Genomic DNA, 22219 nt, shown 5'->3' with positions numbered 1-22219 from the left:
GAGTAGAATGTGTCCTTTTATTTAAAATGCATCTCTGGGTTATTTGTGGGGCATAGGAATTCATTGATTTTTTTTCTTTCAAAATATAGTACCCCCCCCCCAAGGTCTGAGGGATAGTGGATCGGCCCCCTGCTGAAAAAGTTTGCTGACCCCTGATCTAAGCCTAGTAAACAAATTTGGACCTTCTTTAAACAAACAAACAAACTGCCTAAAAGTTCAGGAAATAAACCCAGCCTAAAAGTCTTAAGGAGACGCGAGTGGCGCTGTGGGTTAAACCAGAGCCTAGGACTTGCTGATCAGAAGGTCTGCGATTCGAATCCCCACGATGGGGTGAGCTCCCGTTGCTTGGTCCCTGCTCCTGCCAACCGAGCAGTACCTCGCGTTAAGTACTTAATTCATTCCGGAGGTCTGTACTTAACCTGAAACTGCTCTTAACCTGAAGCACCACTTAAGCTAATGGGGCCTCCTGCTGCCGCTGCGCGATTTCTGTTCTCATCCTGAATCAAAGTTCTTAACTCGAAGCACTATTTCTGGGTTGGCGGAGTCTGTAACCTGAAGCGTATGTAACCTGAAGCGTATGTAACCTGAGGTACCACTGTAACTAATTAGCTGATCAATTAAAAATGTCCTTATCTGGGTGATAGTTGGAGCTTTTCTCCCCATCTTCTACATTTTTGACACTGCTGAATTAGAACTGGAGTATTCCACAAACAAAAGGGACGCGGGTGGCGCTGTGGGTTAAACCACAGAGCCTAGGACTTGCCAATCAGAAGGTCAGCGGTTCGAATCCCCACAACGGGGTGAGCTCCTGTTGCTCGGTTCCTGCTCCTGCCAACCTAGCAGGTCGAAAGCACATCAAAGTGCAAGTATATAAATAGGTACCGCTCCGGCGGGAAGGTAAATGGCGTTTCCATGCGCTGCTCTGGTTCGCCAGAAGCGGCTTAGTCATGCTGGCCACATGACCCTGAAGCTGTACGCCAGCTCCCTCGGCCAATAAAGTGAGATGAGTGCCGCAACCCCAGAGTCGGCCATGACTGGACCTAATGGCCAGGGGTCCCTTTACCTATTCCACAAACAGAACAATATTTTTTAGAGGTTCAAACCTTTCCAGGCCTGTGGGCACACTAGCGGTTATCCGTGTGGGTTGTGGGTGCTCCTTCTTATAGTCACTCCTCTCCCCCCTCCCGAATCACAAATTTTGCTATCCCAAAGGATCTAGGTAAAAATGACAGCCGTTAGACTGGGTGTACACACTCCTACTTATTCTGCACCCAGTGCATTCCAACCACATTAGCCACAATCCATATCTATCTTGTATACCGTCTTGTGAAATGCTGTACTTTGATGACACCCCCTCCCCCCAACCCCAACCTTATATCCAGATTGAGAAAAGCAACCTATTTGCGCATTTACTCTGTGCACTGCATTCAAAGTCAACGGGAGTGAGAGTGCGCACACAGCCTTAATCCTAAACCTAACGGGAGCGAGGATCGCTTTCCCAATTTCCTCTTTAAGCTCTGTGCACTTTTCAAGCGATATGAAAAGCAATCACGCCATGATCCAAAGGGAAGCCAAGGAGGTGGGGCTAGGAGACTTCGTGGGTGTGAGGACTTGCAAGTGTGCAAGTGCATCACTAGAATCCATTGAGGCGTTTATTTCCTGCTCACTGGGCAGGAGGCCAGAAGTTTGCTGCAGACTGAACCTCCTCTCCCCAGGGGTAACCAAGTAAAGATGGGTTGCTCAGCCACCTCCGGATGACAGACCTCTGCCATTTTTGCTGCACACAGGGAGATGCTGGAACAACTAGCTATCCTTGCGTCCTGAGGTTCTAATCCAGCCACGCTGCTTCATCTTCCAAAAGGAAGAGGCGCTGGTGCAGAAACCTCGCCCCTTCCATGCGAAAGGGCAGCCCCGGGGTTGTATCTCTCCACCCGCCTCGTTTGGGACTCCAACAGGTGCAGCTCGAGCCGCCCTCCGCGCGTGGCGGGGGAAGTCCCCCACTCCCACAGCAAGGGACGCCCCTGCATCCCCCTCGCCCTCTGGACGCCTGACTCGGCTGCCCTGCCCTCCTCCGAGAGACTCCCCGGGACGGTGGCGAGGATGGAGCCTTGGCCGGGGGGCGTCGGCGGAGAGACCGCGGAGTGGTCCCCGGCTTCTGCTCCTTTTCTGCGGGCGGGCCTAAGCCTCCTCGTGGCCTTTGCGGCCGCCCTCCCGGAGAAAGACGTCCGCCTCCTCTGGCCAGGCCCTGCCCCGCTCTCGGCTTCGGGAGGCGGCGTTGCCCGGTTCCCTCCGGGGGCGGGAAATTGGAAAGGGAAAGGTGCAAAAGAAAACAACCGCTCCTTTGAATAACTTTGTACGGTCTTGGGTTTAATAAACGAGGATCCTAGGGGATGCAGCTCACTAGACCCGAGTCTTCTCGTGTCGTTTCTTTTAAAACCATTTGGGGGAGGGTATATAATTTTTATTGACTTTTCTATTTTACCATTTAAAGCACTCACTTTTACATCTTTAAGATATCTCTGACTTCTCTTTCCATGGTTCATTTTACATATCAGATATCCCTACATATTTTACCAAAACAATATCATTTGGCATTCCATAAAACAACAGCATAAAAATATGTAAGAGCAGATAAAAATGGAAGAGATTCAAGCACAAAGGACTGGTCCAATTTTATGGGTCGGGGAATGGAAAAGTCTTTGCAAGCTGTCCGCAGAAACTGAGGGGGAAACTAGTTCCTACGATTCTGGGTGTGTGACCGTGTACTTTAAATGTGCTTCGTGTGTATGGCGTGGCTGTGACCTTTCACACATGCTTGATTTTCTGAGAAAGCTGTAAAACAACAGAGAGGTTTAAGAGTACTGCTGTAGATTTATGGTGAACACGGTGGTTTGTAGAATCATGTATAAATTTCCAAGTTGGTCTCTGGCCAGGCCAGAGCACTTCTGTGCAGTGGCGTAGCGTGGGTTGTCAGCACCCAGGGCAAGGCAAGTAATTTGCGCCCCCTAGAGTGAGTGAGCCAGGTAGGGGCAGAGAGCTGCGAGTGCGAGCGCGCCCCACCCAGATGTTGCGCCCGGGGTGGCCGGCCCCCCCTGCACCCCCCACACTATGCCACTGCTTCTGTGTCTTGTAACCAGGCCCAGAATATTGGTATCAAATGTGTGTCACATTTTGTATCACATGCACTTCATTCTAATTCAGTAATATTGGAACTTTCTCAAAGAGGGGAATTACACGCACTAAAATAAATATTGGAAGAGGAAGTGTGAGTCATTGGTGCTCCATTCCCCAATATATATAATATATGTACATATTGGGGGATGTGGGGGCACCAGTAACTCACACTTCCTCTTCCAGTTTACTATAAAATGTTTCCTCAGATAACTAGCAAAAATGTGCATGTTCCAGATAACTGGAATTTGAAAATCTCACTGCAGGGGAAGGTGTGCCGTTCCCTTTCAGCAACATACCGCCCTGAAGTAAGAAAGAAATTTCCACAAACTAATGTGGAAAATGTTGCAAGATGCAATTCTGGCGCTCCTGAAGATCTGTTTGAAAAGTTCTTCTAATGTCTGGGTATTGCTGACTTGCAGTGGCTCTGTAAGGATGCCTGTCCCACCAAAAGATGTACCTTATTGTGTGGTGATGGCACAGGAAAAGGCCTGTTTCCAGAGGGTGTCCAGAGGGTGGAATGCTCTCCCCAGTGAAGTTTGCCTGGCGCCTTCACTATATACTTTAGGCACCAGGCAAAAAGTCCCTTTTTAACAAGGCCTTTGCCTGACCTGATCTATATCCTATACCCTTTTTAAAATGCTGGCTCTCTTTGCGGGGGGGAGGATTATTGGGTTATTATTGTTTTGATTTTGTGTATTTGATATTTTATGTGAACCGCCCTGAGACCTTTGGGTATAGGGCGGTATAGAAAACAAACAAATAACAACTTTGACAACAGAAACCCCATTCTTCTTATTCTTCTTTTTACAAAATGGCTTCTCCAGTTGCCTTTTAAAAGAAAAGCCTTCTATTTTCTGTATTTATTCTTCACTCTGCTTGAAGCAGACTTCATATCCACCTACCATTTCCTGTGCTCCTTTTCACACCCAATGACTTGTTGGTTGCAAGGTAAATAAACTTGATTTTGCCCCTCACATTCTTTCATTTGTATTCGTTTTCCCTTGTATCTCTTTTTAAAGTGGTAAATAATAATTTTTCTGTGCCTTACAATTCCTTTGCTTACTTAAAAAAAAATATTAACAATAGTTTTGAAAAGAAATCTAACCGAAACTGGTTTTTGTTTCCATTTTAAACCTGTCCCCCCAGCCTCCCTCTCCTATTCCCTCTACCCATTAGCTCCTTCAGCTCTGACCAGTGAGAGGGCTAAAACCAGTACTATAGCCAGGGACAGTCTCGCTCACTAGAATCTGTCTCGCTCCTTCCACCATTGTTGGTCATAAAGGCACATAAAAAAGTCCTTCAGCCCATTAATACAGTGGATGTAAATTGTTTTCAACATGGGGTCATTGCGCATGAGAAATTAGTGCCCATCCCAATCCCTAATAAAAGGGTTGCTGGGGTGCCAACTTGAATAAAATATTGGGGGGGAGGGGGCAGTAAGCACTGCCCTCCATAATCAATCACATGACATGGCACACCCCCATTTGAATGGCAATACCCATCAACTTTTTTGGGGGGTCCCAGTCCCTTCAAATATTTTATTGGGGAGGGGGCTTAAGAGGAGTTAGCTCTTAAGTTGGGGTATATGTCGTTCCTGGATCAATGTCTTTGCTTGCTTTGCTATGTGTAGCACCTGCTGTGCCTTTGAATGGCATTTTGCCCATGTATCACACTGATCTGAGCATTAAAGATTTTGGTAGGCTCTGCAGCCTGAGTTCGAATTCTTCACTGAGTGGGAGACGGGAAATTCTCCACCACTGTGTGCTTTTCTGGAGATTCTCCTGAGCCTCCCATAGCCAGTTTTTCTTGGGGGGGTGGTGTCTATGCTCTTCCCTTTCCCTATAATAAGATGTTCTTGTTCCTCCCATTTTTCTACCTAGTTGTAATTGAAAGTGGCACCATCAACAAACATCTCCCAAGGGATCACAGGTAGAAAATTGTCTTTCTTGCTTTTATTTTTTAAAATCAAAATCAAAGACTTTTCAATTCTGAAATTGGAAATATTAACACAATATGAAGAGAGGTGTTGATGTGCTGGGTACAGGGAAACATTTTTGTATTGGATTAATTCCCAAACCCAGATAAAAGAAATTAATGATTTCAATTCCTTTTGCCTTCTTAATCTTCTGAATCAAGATCAAAAAATTTTCACAGCAGTCCTGGTCAAAAGTTTGAGTAGTAGCTCCAACCGTAGGAACATCTGCCCACTTTGGGCTTTGTAGGCCTTGGTGGCTGCTGCCTGTTGGGGCTGGTAGAGCAGAAGACAGGGGGACCAACAGTGGCTGGCACCAGAGCCAACGACAAGCAGGGTCTGTGTAATTCAAGTTTTGTGCCCACCCTCCCAGCAACACTGAGGCTAAGGGGAAGCTGAAAGCCAGGACCACCCCAGTGGTGGTTCTAAGTAGGAGGATTGGCAGGAAGCCACTGGCTCTAATGGATCAGCCCCCAATGGTTCTGAGCTAGTATGCCACAGCGCCAAACGACCCGCACAGACGAGGCTTCCTCTTGGGTAAGGGCTCTGCAATGCGCTTCCTCGGGGGCAGGGATTTCCGAGGGCAGATTCCCAATTGTAAGTTGCGTTCTGGATCGCAGCCCCTAGGAAGGGGCGCAGAAGCACAAGCTTTCCCCTTTCCAATTTTTCTTTCATTTTGTTCCCCCCACCCCATAGGACCGAGGTGGAACATCTTTAGCTAGGGATAGGAAGAACCCTCTTTTCCTGAAACCCTAGCCTAGAGAACCTATCCATCATTCGGGGAGCCGGCGGCCCGGGCCTGGCCCTGAGCTGGAAGGAGAGGCGGTGCTTTTCGGCACAAGGCAACCGGCCTGGGATTGTTTCCCGCGCGCTGCGAAAGGGAACAGCTGCGGTCGCGCGAACCCTCCGGCGCTGGGAGGGGAAAGGGCGGAGTCGTAATCAGCTAAGGAAGGAAGCAGAGCACCAGCTGGCCGAGCGGTTGCGCGCAGCGTTGCGCTTTTGGAGAGCGTGCGGCCGCGTTGCGCGCAGACCTCGGCTGAGGCTGCGAAACGCCGGGCGAGGCCCGTTCCTCGGAACCCGCGAGCAAACAGCTAGGCTGGGAAGTCCCAGTCGCCGCCTCCGCCTCCCGCCGCGCCTTTTGGCACATCAAAGTCCAGTTGCAGAGCGCGCCTTGGGAAGGATACCTCCTCGCCAAGCGGCCCCCCTCGGGGGCCATGCGCGCCTCTCCTCCCGGCCCTCTGCAGCGCTGTGGGAGTCGCGCACGTCTCCTCTTCCCAGACCGAGTCACCGAGATAGCAGCGGGGCCCCCAATTCCTCTTGCGCCTCCCCTCTCGTCGAGCTTCGTGAAGTCAGCGGTCTGAATTTGAGCCGGGGAAGCCGGAGCCGCAAAAGGGCTCTCAGCCCAAGTCTTGCTTTTACGTGTGGAAGGAAGACCACCCATCGCTTCCGCCCCCTCCTTGAGTTCAGGTACAGAGCAGGTATGATGAATGTGCTGTTGAGCATGTGCAGAACGCCCTCCTCCTCTTTGATCAACTGTGCCCCCGCGGTATCCGGCTAAGATTACATATTTGGGCATGTGGTTTGTCCAAAAATGGTCGTGTGTGTGTGTGTGATTGTGATGTATCCAACTATACCCTATTCAAAATAGTCCTAATGGATCTAAGCTAGTCATGTCATTTAATTTCAGTGAGTCTACTCTGGAGTGTGACTTAGCAGTTGGAAGGGACCCACAGTATTTTAATTTTTTATTTTAATTGTTGTCAGTTATTCTCATTATTACTTACAAAATTTTACTTGTTTATTTAACTCAGTTTTTGAGTTGCCTAATAGAAATACAGTGGTGCCTCGCAAGACGAAATTAATTCGTTCCGCGAGTTGTGTCGTCTTGCGATTTCTTCGTCTTGCAGAGCGCGGATTCGCTGGGTATTAACGGCTTTAAGAAAAAGGAAGCAAGCCCATTGGGAAAATCGTCTTGCGAAGCAACACAAAAAACGAAAAACCCTTTCGTCTTGCGCGTTTTTCGTCTTGCAAGGCATTCGTCTTGCGAGGTACCACTGTACAGTATTCTCAAGTCCAACATGTATGGTAAGAAGAGCAGAGCTGAAGCACTCAATAAAAACATGAAATCAAAAAGTCGAACCCATCAGTCGCACAGCAGCAAGAATCTAGTTGTAAAGTCCACCACAGACAAGGAAAAACTCCTGTGACTGATCCAACAACACTACAGAAGCTGAAAGTGGCCAAATTGCCAAAACTTCACAGAGCCTGAAATAAAACGGTATCAGTGATGCTGAAAGAGAGGTGTTAAAAAGGCAGCTGTTGTGATCAAGTGACAGGAAGAGAACAAAATAGAAAGTAATACCATTTCCACTGTGAGAGCTTTTCCTTCTTGCATCCTAGGACAAGTGAACTGTTGTAAGAGCAAGCTAAAGTCAAGCAATGTAGCTGAGATCATAGGATCATAGTATCGTAAAACTATAGTGCTGGAAGGGACTCTGAGGATCTAGTCCAACCCCCTGGCAAATAGACATTCTGCAAAGCTAGATTTAAGGTGCCATTTGATGCCTAGCCTATATATCTAACAGTAAATAATTTTCAGGAATGTTAGCCAACGGATTAGCTTCAAACTTACCCGCAGTTAAATAAAAAACTAAGGAGGAGGCAGCTGACAGTCTGTGCCATCTCTAGGCTGGTTGTAATCAAAAAAGCTGGCTGAGCACAGGCTGAGGTGGTGAGGCAGAGCCCTGTGTGCCCTAACAGACCAGATTCCTGTGCGTAGGTGTGTATACATACATACATACATACATATGCACATACATACATATGCACATATACTACTCCTCTCTAGAATCTTCTGCAAGCAAAGCCTGTGCTCCTCCTGGGGCTGGAAAGGGGTTAGTTTGACCTGCACTTTGGTAGTAAAACTAAATTACTGTCTCATGAAATGAGGCATGTCTAAAAAGTGTGTCACCAACATGACAAGTTCTGAAAGTTCTGACTTAGTTTTAATCTGGGGCAAAGCAGAGACACAAACTATATTGCTGTTTTGGGGATGGGTGGCCACACTGCCTCCCTCCTTAGTCTCAGCAGGGAAGTGGATGGGGACAAAAGTAGAATTAGTTGACTCTGTCTGCACATATTACAGTGGTACCCCGGGATGCGAATGGGATCCGTTCCAGAGCCCCATTCGCATCCTGAACAGAAGGTAAGACGCAACAGCACGTCCGCGTGGGTCGCATTTCACTGCTTCCGCGCATGTGTGTGATGTCATTTTGACCGTCTGCGCATGTGTGAGTGGCAAAACCCGGAATTAACGTGCTCCATTACTTCCGGGTCGCTGCGGAGCGCAACCCGAAAGCGCTCAACCTGAAGCGTATTTATCCCAAGGTATGGCTGTATTTGGACCCCTTCCACCCTACGAGTCTCAGTGGCATTTCCGCTTCTCCTGAATCTAGTTTCAGAGGTCCTCCTGGATATTTGTTCTCCCCCTTCCCACCTGGAAGGTCTTGCAGCATTTTCTACCTGCACAGGAGGTAGCCAGCCTAGCCAATGGCCAGGGATGATAAGGAATTGTGGTCCAACAAAATATGGAGGGCCATAAGCTCACGGGTTTGGTGAAACAGTCTTCCCACCACACGCACTGAACATACATACAGACACATAAAGTGTATTGGACTTCACTTCCATTGAACTGACCATGCCCAGCACAAAGGATAATATCCAAGTATGAAAAGTGGTCTGCAGCACTCCTTCCACTTTTCCAAATGTCTTCATATGGTGGAGATGTCCTAAGCAGCAGTCTTTTAAACAATCGGTTTTATTTTTTTTCAGGGCATTGTCCTCAAGGCCCAAAGCAGATACATGGCTAATGAGACCTTAAAAGGATGCAGTTGTTTGTAAGTATGCAATTGGGGAGAAGGTGTGTATGGGATCTGAGTCTGTACTCATACGCTCCTTTCACCATGGGAATATTCCTTCCATTTAACATTCTTCATGTGCCTCCTTGCCTTCTGCTCATTTGACAGGCATAGCACACCTTCCCAGGGGGTTGCTTGCTTTCAAAACTCTGCCTGTTGGGTTCCTTTTGCCCAACAGTTGCAGCTGCTTTAGTAACAGAGGAATCTGCCTTAAGTCAAGTCAGATTGTTTGTCTACAGGCTGGCAGGCAAGGGCTCTCCAGGATTTCAGACAGGAGTTGTTTCCCAGCACTTTCTGAGAGATGCCAGGGATTGGACTGGAGACCCTCTGCTTGCAAAACATACACTCTGCTACTGAGCTGTTGTTCTTCACCTAAAGATAAAGTAAGATTCTAGTCCCTGTTGTTCTCAGCAAAGGGCTGAACTTGGGGCTTCTGCATGCCAAGCTGATTCTTTGACACTGAAGCTATGGCTGTTCCCCTGAAGATGGGAGTTTTAGTCCTGCAACATTTGGCCTTGAGGAACATCGGAAGCTGCCTTAAACCAGTCCTTTGCTTGAGGATTGCTTGAGGCATACTGGGAAATGCCAGCAATTGAACCTGAGAACTTCTGCATACAAATCTGATCCTCTGTTGCTGAGCTACAGCACCTGCCCCATCCACGATGGTTTCTTTTAGATCCCAGTGTAACCTTAAGATCAACCTCCTTGCTCCCCAAAACCTGTTGTGGGTACATACCTAATTCTGTTCCATGTGTGGCCACTTGGCTGCTCACCTGCTTGGGGTGGGGAGGAATTTAACCTGCAACCAGTTAAACCAAAGCTCTGTTTCTTTTAAGCTTCTTTGCAGTTAGATCTCGCGCCATGCAGGCCTAAGCCAATTATGGCATCTAAAACAAGCCTCTTAAGAGCACAGTGATCGCCATCCACTTAGCTCATGGAACGAAGGGCAGGTGGGACTATCGGCAGACCTGTGAAGTCTGAGTGGGACAGAGGTTTGGTGCAGAGCAGCCGATGTAAGGCTGAGTTGAATGCCCTGTTCAGATACAGCCCTAAACCATGGGTGGCTAACCTGTGGCCTTTTGGAAGGTGGTGTTTGACCCTAGCTCCCAGGTTCATTGACCGTTGGGCCATGCTGGGGCTAATGGGAATTGGAGTCCAGAGACAATTATTGTGCTGTAGCATGGTGTGTGCAAACCTTAGCCTGTGGCGCTTGCCCCTCGTTCTTTAGTGTGACTGCAAGTAAAACGTTTGGAAATATTTGGCTGTAAGTTGCCTTGGACAAGATAAAGAGGTTGACCAATTAATTAATTAAAATAATATCTCATAGACACATAGAATTTCAGAGCTGGGAGGAACTACAAGGGTCATCTACTCCAACCCTCTGCAACACAGGACTCTTTTGCCCAAGGTGCAACTCGAACCCGTGGCCCTGAGATTAAGAGTCTCAGGCTCTACCCAGTGAGCTAGTCAACTGCTTTTATACTGAGCCCATCTCCGCATTAAGTCAAAACTCAGAATGTTGCTTAGTGGTTCTTAAGCCACAGTTTGATCCTGGCTTCTTTGAACTAACCATAGTTTAAACCAGGTGTGGGGAATCATAGGCTCAGGGGCAGGATAGGGCATTCCAAAGGTCTCTACCTGGCCTCCTGGATTCTCCCCAAGCCACACACCTCACTGCCCCAGCTTCATGCCCTCCTTTTGCTTTTGCTTGCATACAGTGTGTCCACAAACACTGCCTCTTATACTTGTCCGCATGGACAGTAGAGGGGAATGTGGAGAATCTCATCTACCATACAAAAGTAAATGTTTGCATTCATTGCTCTGCTCACTTTTTGCCTTTGCATGCTTGCCTCTGAAAGATTCCCTAGGAAAAAAAAATCCTCCATATCTCTGGAAATGGAGAACCATGTTTTTTTCTGAGAACTACGACTTCCACAGTGGCAGACTTTGGGCTTTCAAATTTCAGAAGTGCCCTGTGTGACAGCAAAATTCGGACTCGCCCCCGCCCTTGTGCTCCATTTTACAGCATTGTTGCAGCACTAAAACCACCTCTGGCTTCCATCATCCCTGTCAATTGACTGTGCTTGCTAGGGCTTATGGGAGTTGTAGTCTGGCAACATCTGGAGGGCCACAGCTTCCCCATCATTGGTTTAAAACGAAGAGTTCTCCCCATCCCTCCGAGCCTGGACACAACAGGGAACTCTGGTTAGCCCACTTGGGCAAAAGATCCCTGCGTTGCAGGCGTTGGACTAGGTGTTCCTCGTGATCCCTTCCAACTCTCCAGTTCTATGATGCTCTGATTCTAAAAGTGGAAGTGAAATTCTCCAGTCCCCTTGCAGGCTTGCCAGTAACCTGAGAGGCAGATATGTGGGGCAACTCTGGTATATTTGATTCCTCACTTGATCTGCCCTTGGAATGCTCTTCTTCCTGGCAAGTTGCCAGACCTCAAACTTGCTCCTCCTCTGAAAATGGTGTGATGTGGACTTTGTTCAAATTGACTTCTTTAGGGTTGCCTGCAGCAAAGTTGTTTGCCATCAAGCTGTTTGCTGTCATTTCCACTTGGGCAAGTGTCTTTCAGCATCCAGTAGGACAATGAATGTGGCGCTGCTTTCCCAGGGTCCTTAGAGTGCCAGGGTTTCTACAGAGCAGGACCCCAGCTGTGCAGCAGAGTGCGACCTTTGCATGTGCAGAGTCCCAGGCTCAGTCCCTGTTAGCAGGTTCAGTTGAAAGACCGCTCTCTGCCTAATGCAATGATGGGGAACCTTTCACCTGGGGGCTAAATGCCCCCATCTCTCTGGCCCTTGGGAATGTCCCTGGGCCGCACTCCTCCTCAGCCAGGCCACATCTCTCACCAGCCCCATTTGCACTGCACTTGAGTGTTTATGTCCTTCAACTCTGGCGGCTTCTCCTGCTTTCGTGGAAGGAGACTAGAGAGGGGAGTATGTAGAAACTAGCCTATGGTACAAACATAAAATTTAACATTTGCCCAGAGTGGCTGGGGCAACCCAGTCAGATGGCAGGGTACAAATAATGAAATTATTATTATTGTTGCTGCACCCGATTTTCCCTCTGGGCTCACCTGCTACTGGCATGTGGCCCTTGGAAAGCTGCCCAGAAGAGAATGCAGCCCTCGGGCTATGATCTGCCTTTCTGCCTGCCAAGAGGAAGCTCAGACTCTCTTTTCTCTTTTTCTTCAGTCTCGGCTGTTTTTAACTCTGGTCATCCTGTGTGCCTGCTCCATCCTGTACATCTTGATTTGCCCTTACTTCTGTCTGTCGTTCTGTTGGCTTGGCTGCCATCACCCGGAAGAGCAAGAAGGAATCCTGCCAGCTGGTCCTGGAGCTGCCCAGTTTGAGGGTTACATCAGCGTCCCTGATGGGAAGGTGAGTCAAGCCTCCCGGATATGAAAGCGACCATTGTCAAACCATGGCATTGGTCAGTTGAGAGGCACCAATTCAGGTTGCATTTTGGGGTGTCCTTTTCAGAGAAAAGAAACCCTCCCCATAAGCAAAGAGGGGGGAGGCTTTTATCTCCTCCCTGATGTGCTTGTTTTCTACTTGCAGTGTGTTTTTTTAAAAAAGCAAAACATATGGGGTGGGGAGCATTCAGAAATGTGACTTCCTCCTCCCCACACACCTGGAGTAGTGCAGACTGTTCTGCCTCCTCGTTGTGCTCTGTGTGTTCAAGTATGTTCAGGGTTTAGAAAGGGATGCAGAAAACTTCTGAAAAGGTCATTTGGATCTGCATTATGAAGCACTCCTGTTCAGGGTTCCAGCCAGCCATGCCCTTCTTTCAGACACTCCATTCCTACTTGCCCCACAGCCAGCAGTCAGTCCTTTTCGGGGCCCAGACCTGTTTGGTAGGTTTCATGCCACCTTGCGTCTTTTTGTGACAGTTTTTTGTAGTTATGGTTCTCTCCACCCCCAAAGGTTTGCTGATACTTCCTCTTTGGGCCTGGATGGTGCTGTTTTAGCTGCATAAGCAATGACATTTAATTCTGAACATCAGAAATAGAGGAAATAATACAAACACCTAGGCCAGGTGGAAAGGGCCTTGCAGGGAGTGGCCTTTACACTCACAACTGGGCGATGTTCCTCCATCCTCATGAGGAGCCTCTTCAGTGGGGCTGGTGAGTGTGGGCCCTGCCCCCTAGGCCAGGTGGAAGGGAACTTGCAGGGAGCGGCCTCCATGCCCCACAGCCGGGCAATGTTCCTCTGGCTTCATGAGGAGCCTCTTCAGTGGGGCTGGTGAGTCTGGGCTGTGAGGCCTGAAGGCCTAGGGGGCAGGGCCCACACTCACTAGCCCCACTGAAGAGGCTCCTCATGAGGCCGGAGGAACATTGCCTGGCTATTGTTTTATTGATTTAATATGCTGTAAACCACTTTGAGATTTTTATTAAAAATATAAAGCAGTATAGAAATTTAAAAACAAAACAAAACAATCCCTTGCTTGCCCGAAGTGTTTTTGTAGTTCTCACTGGGATGTCAGTATAAACCCTGGATGAATAAAAACCAAAGGCCATGGTGAGAGGTGGGTCCTGAAATATCTCTCTCTCAGATATCAAATGCCAGAGTAAAGATGCATTAATTTAATTTTCACCAAAAAGAAAATCATGCTTCAATAGCAGACAAAATTGCTCTGTTTACTCCTCCTCACAGTTCACCTTTCCTGTGGGCTATTAGTTGCCTAATTGGCAGGACCACTTCAAACTCCTTTTTCTCCTTCCTTTTCTTTTAACCTGGCCTCATAATGCGCCACCAGTCAATTGGAAATTACCCAGTGAACATGTGACACCACATTATCAGACAGCCAGTTAGATCTGGCTGTGTGTCAGTGTCACGAAGCCAGTTCAGAGTGAGAGCAGGAAGTGTTGCCCTCACTCTGGATGGGGGAATCCCCTCCCTTTTCTTGGTCCAGTTTTCAGATGCATGTTGAATTTCCAAAAGAGGGTCTCTTTGTAGAGGCAAAACCCAATTTTGTTTAAAACGTCTGTCTTCTCTTTTGGTTTGGTTCCTATATTTAATGGGGAAAAGGAAGCAGTGCAGCAGGGGTAGCCTTAGCCACTGCCTCTGGTCTTCTCTAAGCTCCCTCCAGGCTCAATTCTCTTCTACCTTTAGCCATTGGCCCGAGTGCCATGTCGCCAGTGTGCTGTGGTATCGAGTTCTGGGCAGATGCTGGGTTCGCGTTCTGGGAAGGAGATTGACGAGAAGGAGTGTGTCCTGCGCATGAACCAGGCCCCCACCCAGGGCTACGAGGAGGATGTGGGTGGCAGGAGCACTATCCGGGTCGTTTCTCATACCAGCATCCCCTTGCTCTTGCGGAACCAGAGCTATTTCTTCAAGCAGTCCCGGGACACAATCTATGTTATCTGGGGCCCCACCAGGCTGATGAGCCGGGAGAAGGTGGGCTTGGTCTACCGCACCCTCCTAAAGGTGAAGGAGATGTACCCGAGCCTGCACCTCTACACGCTGACTGACCAGATGATGGTGCACTGTGATGAGCTCTTCCTGCTGGAGACAGGGAAGAACAGGTGAGAGGTGGCTAGAGTGGGTTATCACCAGGCAGGGACCATAATGGTGAAGCACATCTCCCAAGGATATAAGAAAAGCCCATTGGATCCAGCCAAGGGGGCCTGTCCAGCTGTCATGGACTGGTTGGACTCAGAGGAATGGTGGGAGGAACTAGCTGGCGAACCACCAAGGGAAGAAGACTCAGATTCTTTGCCCAGGGACTGGTGGTGGGAAGACAGTGAGTGGTCAGAGAAAGACCGGAGGAGGTGTCAGAAGCAGAAGAGGTAACAGGCTTTAGTGAGAAGGGAGAGTGTGCAGCAGAGAGCAGTGCAGAATCAGAGACAGGAGCTGAAGCAGGAGAGGAGAGAGGCCAAGAGGCAGAGATGAGTCTGGCCGGTGAAGAGGCACAAGTGTCTCTCCCTCCAGTTGCGACAAGCTCTCCTCCACCCTGGTCTCCCAGAACCAGGAGAGGCATGAAGAGGGCAGAGGAGAAGCGGGCTTCTCACAGGTGCAGCCTCAAATTGCTTAGGAAAATCCGTGGAGAGGAGGGGACTTAGGCAGCTGCGGGGAGGCAGGGACCTTCAGTCTTGGCAACTGATTTCCATGGGGGCAAGACCTTCTGGATATGAGTAGCTGTGCTCATGAGGCCTGACAGATCCTGGTATTGCTAATAAAGAGTTAACTCCAATGTGCTCGGTGTAGTTTACTGCTGGATAGCTACAGTCACTAGCCCAGCATCCTGAGTCACTGGTCAACCCAATGTCCCAAGGGGAAGGCCACAAGCAGGACATAAACACAACACCAACTCTCTCTGCTTGTAATTCCAACAATTGGTGTTCAGGGCACACTGCCTCTGACAGTGTGGACAGAGCCTAGCCATTGTGGCTAGTAGTTGTTGGTGGCCATGTCCTCCATGAATTGGTCTAATCTGACCTGCATGCAGGAAGTCCTAAGTTTGAGCTTTGGTGGCCTAGGAGTCATCCTCCAGCCCTTTACGATTCTGCGCAGAACAAATACTAGCCAAAATGATATACAAAATGTGCTGCATTTTGGGTGGGGGGAATGCTTTGCAAAAAAATAGTTCCAGTTACAGATAGGTAGCCGTGTTGGTCTGCCATAGTCAAAACAAAATAAAAAAATTAAAAAAATTAAAAAAATTCTGGAAAGAATTTTTTTTATTTTGTTTTGCAAAAAAATGTGTATTTCAGGCAGAATTGCACACAGAAATATGCACGTTTGGAGAAATCAACACTGAAAGCCCTATGAATTCTCATGGTGACTTTTTTAAAAAGTTGGAAAAGTGAGAAACAGAGAGAAGCTGCAATTGACAGATTTCCCTGTCTCTATGTTAGTGTTTATGGGACACAGGTGGCGCTGTGGGCTAAAGCCTCAGCGCCTAGGACTTGCTGATCGAAAGGTCGGCGGTTCGAATCCCTGCTGCGGGGTGCGCTCCCGCTGCTCGGTCCCAGCGCCTGCCAACCTAGCAGTTCGAAAGCACCTCCGGGTGCAAGTAGATAAATAGGGACCGCTTACCAGCGGGAAGGTAAACGGCGTTTCCGTGTGCGGCTCTGGCTCTCCAGAGCAGCGATGTCACACTGGCCACGTGACCCGGAAGTGTCTCCGGACAGCGCTGGCCCCTGGCCTCTTAAGTGAGATGGGCGCACAACCCCAGAGTCTGTCAAGACTGGCCCGTACGGGCAGGGGTACCTTTACCTTTACCTTTTATGTTAGTGTCTGCCTTGTCTCTCCCAAATCCACAGGATGAAATCTGGCTCCTTCCTGAGCACAGGCTGGTTCACAATGGTTTTGGCGATGGAGTTGTGTGAGCAGATCTTTGTCTTTGGCATGGTCAGCGAGAACTATTGCAGGTATGGCACAGGGAGGTGCGGTATGAAACAGTATGTAAGCAGAGATACACACACATTATTTAAGAATAATAATAAACATAATAATTGTACCCTGCCCATCTGACTGGGTTGCCACAGCCACTCTGGACAGCTTCCAGCATATACAAAAACAACAAAACAATCATTAAAAATTTCCCTATACAGAGCTTTCAGGTGTCTTCTAGCTCCTTGGCATCTGATGGTGGGTGCATTCCACAGGGTGGGCACCACCACCAAGAAGCCCCTCTGCCTAGTTCCCTGTAACTTCACTTCTTGTAGTGAGGGAACCACCAGAAGGCCTTTGGAGGTGGACCTCAATGTCTGGCCTAGAGACACTCCTTCAGGTATATAGGGCCGAGGCCATTTAGGGCTTTAAAGGTCAGCACCAACACTTTGAATTGTGCTCAGAAATTTAGTGGGACCCAGTGAAGATCGTTTAGGATTCTTGTTTCATGGTCCTGGACACTGTTCCCAGTCACCAGTCTAGCTGCCGCATTCTGGATTACAGTAGTTTCTGATTCACCTTCAAAGGTAGTGCATTTCAGTAGTCCAAGCGGGAGATAACCAGAGCATGCACCACTCTGGCAAGACAGTCTGCAAGCAGGAGGTGGTAGACAGCTGCCTTGGACATAGAATTTACCTTTTGTCTCCATGGGGAGTCCATATTGATTCCTAGGCTGCACACCTGGTCCTTTAGGAGCAGTCACCCTATTCAGGACCAGCAAATCCCCCACACCAGCCATCCCCCGAAACAATACTTCTGTCTTGTCAGGATTCAGTCTCAATCTTTTGACTGCCATCCACCCCACAACAGCCTACAGACACCCACACAGGACGTTCACCCCTGCACTGGTTCCAATTTAAATAAGAGGTAGAGCTGAGTATCATCTGCATATTGGTGAACCCCCTGATGATCTCTCCTGGCAGTTTCATATACCGTATTTTTCGCCCTATAGGACACACTTTTCCCCCTCCAAAAATGAAGGGGAAATGTGTGTGTGTCCTATGGGGCGAATACAGGTTTTCGGTGAAGCCTGGAGAGCAAGAGGGGTCGGTGCACACCGACCCCTCTCGCTCTCCAGGCTTCGCGGACCTCTCCGCAAGCAGCGGGAGCGCTCCTGCTGCTTGTGGAGATTTGCCTGCATGCTGAAGCCTGCGCGCGCTGAGCTCAGCGCGTCCAGGCTTCGCGGACCTCTCAGCAAGCAGCGGGAGCCAGCACTGGGCTCCCACGGCTTGCAGAGAGCTGCCTGTTTGGGGGCTAGGGTCGGGGGAAGCTCGGGCAGGCCTCCCCTGCCCCAGGCCCGCGCCTGGGGGAAAATAATTTCTCCCCCTTTATTTCCCCCCCAAAAAACTAGGTGCGCCTTATGGGACAGTGCGTCCTATAGGGCGAAAAATACGATAGATGTTATAATGCATGGGGGAGAAGATGGAACCCTGAGGCATCACAGAAGTGAGTGCCAAAGGGCCTGAACACTCATCCCCAAACCACTTTCTGGACACTTTCTGCATGAAAGGCTGGATGGTTACGTGGGAGCCGGTTGAAGCTAAATCCTTCGAAGAGGTCCTGTGGCTGGGACGGGATGATATGGGATGGGGGGGGGCAACTCCCATCTTTTGCGGGGGCGCAATTAGTGCCAGCACCATCCGTTAAGAGTTTGGGTGTAATCTTCGACACCTCCCTTTCCATGGAGGCGCAGATTGCAGCTATAACAAAGGCGGCATTTTTTCATCTCCACCAAGCTAATCAGTTGGCGCCTTACCTCTCTCGCCCTGACCTAGCCACTGTGATCCACGCGACGGTCACCTCCAGACTGGATTATTGTAACTCGCTCTATGTGGGGCTGCCCTTGAGACTGACCCAGAAACTCCAGCGGGTGCAGAATGCTGCAGCGAGACTCCTTACGGGGTCTTCACTGCGAGATCACATTCACCCGGTGCTATACCAGCTGCACTGGCTCCCAGTGGAGTACAGGATCATGTTTAAGGTGCTGGTTTTAACCTTTAAAGCCCTATACGGCCTAGGACCCTCGTACCTACGGGACCGCCTCTCCTGGAAGACTTACGGTCTTCAAATAAAAACATCTTGAAGGTCCCAGGCCACAGAGAGGTGGCCTCAACTAGAGCCAGGGCTTTTTCGGCTGTGGCACCAATCTGGTGGAACACTCTGTCACAAGAGACTAGGGCCTTGCGGGACTTGACATCTTTCCGCAGGGCCTGCAAGACAGAGCTGTTCCACCAGGCCTTTGGCCAGGACGCAGCCTGACCCCCTCCCTTTGGCTGGCGAGGGCGGGATATAAATAAAATTTATTATTATTATTATTATTATTATTACTATGACAGTGCCCTCAGCTCCCAGCCTGCCTAGATGGTCCAGAAGGATACCGTGGTCTGTGGTATCAAAAGACACTGAGAGATCCAGCAGGACCAGGAAACAGCTTTCACCTCTATCCCAAGCCTACCGGCAGTGTTAGAAACTGGAATAGGAATGTTAGGGGCCAAGTGGTTCCTGGGACCTAAGTCGTGGGTGCCAAAACAAAATGTCTAGGTGCCATTTTTTTTCTACCCCTCTAGCAGACCAGGCAGCCCGACAGCAATAAAATAAATGCTGCCAGATTAATCAGGTGGTCTGTGGGGTAGCGCAGCAGCAAAAGATGCGTCTTTCGCTACCGCACTAACTACCCTGCAAAACATCTGATTCGCCTAACAGCTCAGCAGCAAAAAAAAAAAAAAAAAAAGATGCATCCTGTTCTCACAGTTGCTTTTGGGAAGCCCCACAAGCAAGAACTGAGTGCAATGGCAGTTCTCTCTTCTTGCAGTTCCCAGCAAACAGATACAGTATTCAGAGGCATGCTGCCTCTCACAGTTGAGGTAAAACACAGTCCTCTTGGCTGGTGGCTGTCAACTCAGCATTGTTGACACTGACTGGCAGTGAGTTGTTCAGATGGAGGACATTCCCACCCCTATCTGGAGATGCTAGGGCTTGAACCTGGGGCTTTTGGGGGACTGGGGGACAGCTGTTCAGAAGGGGAATGGACTCCCTCCGGAGCAGTGGCTTAGCATAGGATGCCGGCATCCAGGATAGGGCAAATGTTGAGCCCCTCTGGTGGATTAAGCAGCTGAGGTGGGGGCACACAACAAGGGTGTGCATTCAGAGAGGATGAATGGAGCCCACCTCCAATAGGCTCCTCACCCACCATGTCCATCCACCTGCCCACTAGACCAGCCCACCTTCTGCTGCGCCTCAGTTGCCAGGGCTCTATGCCTGTCATGGGGTGCCTGATTGCACCTCCTCAAAAGTGTGCGCCTGGGGCCACAACCCCTCTGCCCACCCCCCCCCATCCCCAACACGCTATGTCTCTGCTCCAGAGGGTGTGGACTCTCCTTCCTTGAAGGTTTTTTAGCATTGGTTGAATGGCCATCTGCCATGTATGAGATTCCTGCAGAGTTAGAAGGTCCCCAAAGAATCTTAGATTCATGGAATTGTAGAGTTGCCAGTCACAGGGTCCAAGATACTTGGTATGTGGGAAGGCGCTCTTTTAAGTACTTGAATCCCAAGCTTTGAGTTTAGACCAGTAGCTCTCTGGCAACCATCTTTCAGGACCAGGGGCAACCCAGCAGCTGCCGCATTCTGCAATAGCTGCGGCCTTTTCCTTCAAGCGCAGCCCCGCTTACAGTGCATTGCAGTAATGCAGATGGGAGGAGACATGGGTTTAAAGTAGGAGGAGGCACATGGTAGCCCAGCTCTTAACCTGTCAGACGGCGTGGTCCAGGCTTTAAGCATGCAGCAACCTGGTTTTCATTTTCTGTGTTTTTGTCGTCCTTTGATTGGCAGAGACAGAATCCAGCCCACTGTGCCTTACCACTACTTTGAAAAGGGCAAACTAGATGAATGCAAGATGTACCTGACCCATGAAAGAGCCCCCCATGGTGGGCATCGTTTCATCACAGAGAAGGCCGTCTTTTCTCGCTGGGCAAAGAAAAGGAACATTGTCTTCACTCACCCTTCGTGGCCAGATGGGTAGATGAGGCCAGCGGCAGGCCACCCACGGTGCTATTGTTGCTTTGGTATTTTCTATGAATTCAATCTTCAAACATTTGTGACGGAAGCCATATTTGTCACTGTTTGGTTCTGCACAAAATGCTGGCTCCTGCACGCGTGGTTTTCAAAGGGGAATGAGGCAGCAGGATGCAGAGCAGCCGGTACAGGGCCTCTTCCATTTCCCTTGGCCATGTTATTTCTAAACTTCCAATCAAGAGGCAAGGAGTTGTTCTCCTCTTCCTGAACACTGAGTGGAAAGTCCTTGTCGTTGGTAGGTGGGAAACACTTTGGAATTACTATTTTTTTTTAAGTGGAGGGATGGAAACATTTCAAATATTGTAGTATATATATTTAAGCAATCCTCACTAGTGTTGGATTGTTGCGGCCTACTTCACCAAATTATGTTTTCCTGTGCTTGACACATTGTGTGATGAGAAGTACACCTCGATTAGGCAGCAACGTTTTCTAATGCTGGAGATCCCAGGTAGTTTACCTGATAAAAGGCTCCCCACCCCCTGAGTTAATGGGATCTTGGGAAGCAGATGAGGGGGAAGACAGTAATCTGTTTCCACAATAATTGTTCCTATGTTTTGTGCACTGCTGAGAGATTGTTAAACATCACGTGGTTTAGCAATAAAATGAAATAAAAAATGAAATAAAATAAACGACCCCTTTCTGCCTGAGACTCTCAGTAGCAAAAACAGCCTTGGCTGCCATGTGGCTGTTTGCTGTGTTTGTGGGTCACGTGGCTCTGTGGGCCTCTCCATCATGTCGCCCTCCTTCCCCACCCCTTCAGCTGCTTCCTCTTATCTCTACCGCCTTCCGTGCTTCTGTTTCCCTTCAGCTGTTTCTGAGAGATTATCAAACATTTTAGAAACCTGAGCATGGAAAGGGCTTGACAGTGCATAGCCTTTCTGAGTGTGAGAGGCAGCTACTTGAGAAATAAACTGCTGTGCTTCACGCGTTTTGGCTGTTGGAAAACAGGGGTGGGGTGTGTACCTTGTCAACCGCAGATGGCCCCCAGACTAAATTCATGTGGCCCTCAGCTTTATTTTACGCAGGTGACGAGGAGGGGGGAAGTGGGTGGCAGCAAGAGAGAGAAAGCCTACGTATGGAAGCAGAGAGTGGGGTGCCTCACCATAGATGCTGCCCCCCACTCACTGGCAGACGGGGCCCCCAACAGGGAGAGGGAAAAGTTGCCCTGAAGAAATAGCAGGTGCAGTTGGAATTGTGAGAAAGGGAGTCAACCCTTCTCAAAAATACACACCCTGCCCTCCAAGTGGTCCTTTTCCCTTGGAGAAAGGCTTACCAGTGTGAGCCAGTGTGGTGTAGTGGTTCAGAGCGGTGGACTCGTAATCTGGTGAACCAGGTTCGCTTCCCTGCTCCTCCACATGCAGCTGCTGGGTGACCTGGGGCCAGTCACACTTCTTTGAAGTCTCTCAGCCTCACTCACCTCACAGAGTGTTTGTTGGGGGGGAGGAAGGGAAAGGAGATTGTTAGCCGCTTTGAGACTCCTTTGGGTAGTGATAAAGCGGGATATCAAATCCAAACTCTTCTTAAAGTGCGGGGAGGAAGGCATTCTTCAAGATTCAGGCTTTCAACGAATCTGACCATTTTTTAAGCAACAATGAAGGGATCAGTGGCACAGCTACAGGTGGAGATCAGGGAACTGGTGGGTTGAAATGGTTTGCTGGTAGTGGTGTTCAGCCACTCGGCATGGA

General features: G+C 49.2%; 1 protein-coding gene across 2 annotated transcripts; it reads left to right on the top strand.

The window, feature by feature from the left end:
* The first annotated feature begins 5265 nt into the window (after window positions 1–5265).
* Window positions 5266–21746, top strand: ST6GALNAC4 (ST6 N-acetylgalactosaminide alpha-2,6-sialyltransferase 4). 2 transcript variants are annotated; one of them, XM_081896619.1, is made up of 6 exons: window positions 5266–6613; window positions 8978–9042; window positions 12261–12446; window positions 14181–14593; window positions 16334–16441; window positions 20292–21746. In XM_081896619.1, the coding sequence occupies exons 2-6, from the start codon at window positions 9031–9033 to the stop codon at window positions 20479–20481; spliced, it is 909 nt and encodes a 302-aa protein (XP_081752745.1). In that variant the 5' UTR covers window positions 5266–6613; window positions 8978–9030; the 3' UTR covers window positions 20482–21746. The 2 variants fall into 2 exon arrangements, with proteins under 2 accessions (XP_081752745.1, XP_081752744.1); XM_081896618.1 differs by having other exon boundaries at window positions 5266–6624.
* The last annotated feature ends 473 nt before the right edge of the window (window positions 21747–22219 follow it).

The sequence above is a fragment of the Podarcis melisellensis genome (assembly GCF_964234715.1).
Source record: "Podarcis melisellensis genome assembly, chromosome: Z".
In the NCBI taxonomy this organism is placed as follows: Eukaryota; Metazoa; Chordata; class Lepidosauria; order Squamata; family Lacertidae; genus Podarcis; species Podarcis melisellensis.
This window is presented reverse-complemented; position numbering and strand designations above follow the sequence as displayed.